Consider the following 6362-nt stretch of genomic DNA (forward strand, 5'->3'; position numbering starts at 1 on the left):
CTATTTTTGAGGAAATTTCTTCAGAAAATGGGTTTGGACCCAAGTTTTGAGGAAATACTCGAGTTTTAAACCTCGAATCGAGAAATACGACTCGATGGATCCAAACGGATACCGGACGAAGTGTCGGAGCTTTTCAAAAGATTATTTTGGTAATTTTGAGAATTTAATTTAAAATTAGATAATGAAGCTCAGATTTGGATTTTGATAATGGATCCGGATCCGAAATTGAGTCAGATATGGAAAATGAATTTAATTTCAACCAAATTTTGAGAAACAAAGTGGAATTTAGATTTAAAACTGACTCAATTACCCAGAAAATGGAGGCAAAGGGCAGAAAGAGGATATTTACAAGATTTTGAAAATTTTGGGGTGTTCACAAAGTGTCCGAGGAGCGTCGGGTGGACTTGGGGACTTATCGTCTCAAGGACCACACCGAAAAATGGTGGGAATCCACCAGGGCAGTCAAGTTCCAGGATGGTCCTGTATCTTGGACGGAGTTCGTAGAGGTTTTTAACGCTGTCTACTTTCCAAAGCATGAGAGGGCGAAGAAGATGCAGGAGTTCTTGGACCTGCAGCAGGGTGAGATGTCCCTCGCTGATTACATCACTAAATTCCACAGTTTGGAACGATATTGTCCGAATGTGTACACATCAGACGAGGACCGGGCAATGAAGTTTGCTCGAGGCTTGAAGACGGGTCTGAGGAACCGTCTGTATACTCGAGGGCCCAAGACCCTTGATGAAGCCATTCAGGTAAAATAACTATATTCATTGTGATACAAGTCTTATTTTAAGTTATCGAAGTTAACACTTAGACTATCAAGAGACGTTGACTAGTTATCAACTATCTTTGTTATTCAGGTTGCGACTCTCCTCGACGATGACTGGAAGGAGGGGCAAAAGTCGCAAAAGAACAGAACGGGGGTTCAAAAACCCGAGTTTAAGAAGAGGTTTGGTGGAAAATGTTTCAACTATCAAACAAAGGCATGGCAGAGGTACCAGACCCAAGCCAGGACAAAATCAAAGGTGTCAGAAGTGCAACTGTTTTCACCCCGGATAGCAGTGTCCCCGTGAGACAGGAGGTTGTCTCTACTGTGGAAAGATGGGACACTACATCAAAGAGTGCAGGAAGAAAGTGGCCGACGATGCGCGGCGTGGTATTGGAGGACAACAACCTCAACAACAACGTGCACCACCACAGCCTCAGGCGGCTCCACAACGCGTAGCGGGACGCGTGTATGCCACTACAGCTGACCAACTGGAGAAGGGGGACCTTGTGCAAGGTACTGTGCTTGTTTCAGGCCAAGCTGCTCTTGTTTTATTTGATTATGGAGCTTCACATTCCTTTATATCTGTAAATTTTGCAAAACAACTTAGTAATCCCACAGAATCACTGAACCATGAATTAGTAGTATACAACCCCATAGGGCTTAATGAAATATGTGTGAACTACATGCCAGAAATAGAGATCTTATTAGGGAATCACAACCTACCTGCTAATTTAGTATTACTCGATATGACCGAGTATGATGTCATATTAGGCATGGACTGGCTATTTGAACACTACGCCAGAATCCTCTGTAGAGAAGGAAAGGTTGTCTTGTCTCGACCTAACATGTCAGAGGTTGTATTTCGTCTAGCAAGACCAGGTATTCAAAAAAGTGTTGTTTCGACCCTCAAGGCCCATAAGTATCTCCGTCGGGGAGACATGGCTTTTCTGGTTAGTATGATCGGAGGTGAAACAAAACTAACTCCGCTTGAAGATTTGGAAATTGTCTGCGATTTTGCCGATGTATTCTCAGAAGAACTTCCTGGACTTCCTCCTTAGCGGGAAGTCAAGTTTGGGATTGAACTGATGCCAGGTACGAAGCCAATATCGAGAGCACCTTATCAGATGGCACCAACAGAGTTGGAAGAACTGAAGAAGCAGTTGCAAGAGTTGATGGAGCGTGGTTTTGTATGACCGAGCACGTCTCCATGGGGAGCACCAGTCCTGTTTGTGAAAAAAAAGGACGGGTCTATGAGACTATGCATAGACTATAGAATGTTGAACCAAGCAACTGTGAAGAACAAATATCCTCTACCCCGTATTGAGGACCAATTCGATCAACTGAAAAGAGCAAAAGTCTTTTCTAAGATTGATTTGAGGTCAGGTTATCACCAGTTGAGAATAAAAGATGAAGATATCCCAAAGTCAGCATTTCGAACCAAATGTGGGCATTTTGAGTTTGTGGTGATGCCATTTGGACTCACGAATGCTCCAACGACATTCATGGATCTGATGAATCGGGTATTCAGGCCATACTTAGACTCCTTTGTCATCATCTTCATCGATGACATACAGATATATTCAGAAAATGCGGAGGAACACAAAGAACATTTGAAAATCGTCTTAGAAACCCTTCAGACACATCAGTTATACGCCAAGTTCTCGAAATGCGAATTCTGGCTTAAAGAAGTCATGTTCCTTGGACATGTGATCTCGAAAGATGGAGTTTCAGTAGATCCTGCCAAAGTTGAAGTTGTGATGAATTGGTCACAACCAAAGAATGTCAGCGAAATCTGAAGCTTCTTAGGATTAGCTGGCTACTATAGGTGATTTATCCAAGATTTCTCCCGAATCGCTATGCCAATGACCAAGCTTCTACGAAAAGGGGTAAAGTTTGAATGGAATGAGAAAAGTGAAGAAAGCTTTCAAACTCTTAAAGCTAAACTTACCACAGCTCCAGTGTTAGCCTTACCGTCTAGAAGCGGAGGATTCGTGGTGTACACGGATGCTTCTGGTACTGGACTGGGGTGTGTACTGATGCAGCATGGCAAGGTCATTGCCTATGCATCACGACAACTGAAAATTCATGAGAGGAACTACCCCACTCACGGCATGGAGTTGGCGTCCGTGGTTTTTGCTTTGAAGGTTTGGAGACATTATTTATATGGGGAGCAGTTCGAAGTATTCACTGATCACAAGAGCTTGAAGTATTTGTTTTCTCAGAAGAAAATTAATATGCGACAAAGAAGGTGGCCCGAGTTCATCAAGGACTATGAGTTTACAATCTCGTACCATCCCAGAAAAGCAAATGTTGTTGTTGATGCCCTTAGTCGCAAGGCTGGGGGAAATTTATCTAGTCTGATAAGTCTTGGATGGAAGATGATTTCTGAGTTCACAGAATAGAGACCTTTCTCCGATGATCAAGGCATACTTAGGTTGTCTAGCCTGACGGTACGATCAGAACTGCGAGAGCAGATCATGATTAAGCAAAAAGAAGACTCGCAACACGGGAAGATGGAGGCATTGGCGTTGCAAGAAGACACTGTTTTTCAGCGCAAAGATGATGGAAGTATATGGTTTAAGGATCGGATATGGGTGCCGAGCGACCCAGAGACCAGAGAAGAGTTATTGGCAGAGGCACATAAGAGCAAGTATACTATTCACCCGGGCAGTACCAAGATGTTTAAAGATCTACAACTCAGGTACTGGTGGAATGGAATGAAGCGCAATGTTGCAAGATATGTCGCGAAGTGCCTGACATGTCAACAAATCAAGATTGAGCATCAAATGCCAGGAGGAACGATGCAGCTGATGGAAATTCCTCAATGGAAATGGGAACATATCACGATGGATTTTGTGATGGGGTTACCACGAACCCGAAAGAACCATGACTCCATTTAGGTAGTGGTTGATCGACTCACTAAGTCAGCACATTTCCTACCGATGAGGAAGAGTAAGTCACTTGAGAGTTTGACCGACCTGTATATCTAGGAGATAGTACGACTATATGGGGTATCAATCTCTATCATATCCGACAGAGACCCTCGGTTTACCTCACGACTGTGGGGGCAGTTACAAAAGGCATTGTGAACTAAGTTGAAGTTCAACATTGCCTTTCATCCACAAACCGACAGACAGTCAGAAAGGACCATACAGACACTGGAGGACATGCTTTGTGCCTGTATGCTGGATTGGAAAGGCGAATGGGACACTCACGTGGTACTACAGAATTCGCTTACAATAATAGCTACCATGCGAATATTGGCATGGCGCCCTTCGAAGCACTGTATGGGCACCCTTGTAGGTCACCAGTATATTGGGATGAAGTTGGCGAAAAAATAGTTGAGTCGCCAATGGTACTTTAACATTACACTGAACAAATACAAAAGATACGCGATCGACTTAGAGCAGCACAGAGTCGACAAAAAAGTTATGCGGATCAGCGACGCAGAGAGCTTAGTTTTGAAGTGGGAGAGGCAGTGTTTGTCAAGGTATCACCGACCAAGCGCGTTTTCAGATTCGGAAAGAAGGGAAAGTTGAGTCCTAGATACATCAGACCTTTCCCAATATTGGAGCGGATCGGTGAAACGGCTTATCGAGTTGAGCTACCATCTCAACTTGCCAAGATTCATAATGTATTTCACATATCGATGTTGAGAAAATACATTCAAGATCCATCACACATGATTCAGTTTGATGACATCAGTGTGCAAAAAGATCTGGCCGTAGAAGAGAGACTGATTGAAATCGTAGATCGCAGTGAGCGGGTGATACGAAATAAGATCATCCCATTAGTCAAAGTGAGATGGAGACATCATGGCTTAGAAGAATGCACGTGGGAACCGGAAGCAGCAATGAAGGACAAGTACCCTCAATTGTTTGATTGATATGTATTACAAATTTCGCGGATGAAATTTCTTTTTAGAGGAGAACGATGTAAAACTTGTGAAATTTATGAAATTCTAAATGAAAAAAATGGGGCATTTATGTGAAATAATCAAATTTTAAGTTAGGCAGTACAATTTTTATGACTTGAGGTTTCTAGAACGAAACCGATAACAAACTCTCACAAGTGGTATTTGGATCCGGATCTTGGCAAGATCCGATGATCTGACCCGACTCACAGAGCCCAATGGGAAACCCAATGGTTTCGGGATGATAGCGTGAGATCTAAAGCACATGCAGGGTAAGAGAGGGCAAGTTTAGAACCAACGGGTGAAAAATCCACCTGAAATTGGAAGAAATCCATCAACAAAGAAAAATGCCCAAATATGACATAAAAAGAATTTTCTTACAAAAGTAAACACCAAGTGATGGTGTGGTGTAGTGGTAGAATGCACGGTTGTGTGGAGCCACAACACGAGTTCAAAACCCCGGGGTGCCTACATAGAAGTTAAAAGCATTACATTTTTCATGAAATCCGGAACGAAATTGAAAGGGGTAAATACAATTTAATTCATACACATTGCAACGAAAAGCAACATAGCACAAGTGGTGGGGTTTGTTGCCCCTTTGGTAGAAGACCTTGGTTTAAAACCCCCTGTGCACGAATTTTTCTTTTTGCACAGGAAAGTGACGATTTTTATATATATATATATATATATATATATATATATATATATATATATATATATATATATATATATATATATATATAAAACTTTATTTCATAACCACCTCCCACCAAAAACGTGTGGGAGTGTTTTTAGCTTCTTTTCTCAAGAAACAAGGAACAATCCAATCAAATGGGGGAAGGTACCACTAAAAGAGAGAAAATTTGAAATTTAGGGTATTTTTATAAATGATAGGGTGGGACAATGTTGGAACTTCCAAACACCCACTAAAAAAGTGGGCTGGAAGTTAGGTTTAAAAAAAAAAACAAAACTCTCCTAAGTGGGGAGAGAAAGAATTAAAGTAGAGAAGGAGAAAACGTTTCATATTCCCCCCCCCCCCTCTCTCTCTCTGTGTGTGTGTGTGTGTGTGTCCATTTTCGTGAGTTTGGACCTCTCTTGCTGGACGTGTAAACCTCCTATTGTTGTGCAAGTGGACCTCCATTAGCGACGTAGTGCACCGCTTCAACAAAGATAAGGAAGTGGGGTGGTTGCCGTCGCGAGACTCCAAAGAGGTAAGGAGTATTTGACCTTATATGTGTGTGTCTGACGTCTCGTGGCACAAACATGTTGCAGTGTCATCGAGGGATCTATGAATGGACGTCACTATAGACCCGGGTAGAAGTCGCCATTAGAAAAAAAAAAGCTTAGTTGTGATATATGTTGTGTACCCATTAAAAAAAAACGTCATTTTCTGATTCTAAGAAACAGAAAAACTTAGTTTGTGATATATGTTGTGTACCCATTAGAAAACACGTATTTTTCTGATTATAAGAAACATCAAAAAATAAACTTAGTTGTGATATAGGCTGTGTACCCATTAGAAAAAAAAAAACGTCATTTTCTGATTCTAAGAAACAGAAAAATTTTAGTTATGATATATGTTGTGTACCCCTTTTGAAAACACATCTTTTTCTGATTATAAGAAACAGAAAAATTTTGGTTGTGATATATGCTGTGTACCCCTTTAGTTGTTATATATGC

General features: G+C 41.5%; 1 protein-coding gene across 1 annotated transcript; it reads left to right on the top strand.

Annotated features, from left to right (window-relative positions):
• Positions 1–1101: 1101 nt before the first annotated feature.
• LOC149837641 (uncharacterized) lies at positions 1102–1827 on the top strand. Its single transcript, XM_090008081.1, has 2 exons — positions 1102–1282; positions 1388–1827. The coding sequence occupies exons 1-2, from the start codon at positions 1102–1104 to the stop codon at positions 1825–1827; spliced, it is 621 nt and encodes a 206-aa protein (XP_089864207.1).
• Positions 1828–6362: the final 4535 nt, after the last annotated feature.

The sequence above is a fragment of the Nuphar pumila genome, chromosome 5, assembly GCF_984573655.1.
Source record: "Nuphar pumila chromosome 5, dmNupPumi1.hap1.1, whole genome shotgun sequence".
NCBI lineage: Eukaryota > Viridiplantae > Streptophyta > Magnoliopsida > Nymphaeales > Nymphaeaceae > Nuphar > Nuphar pumila.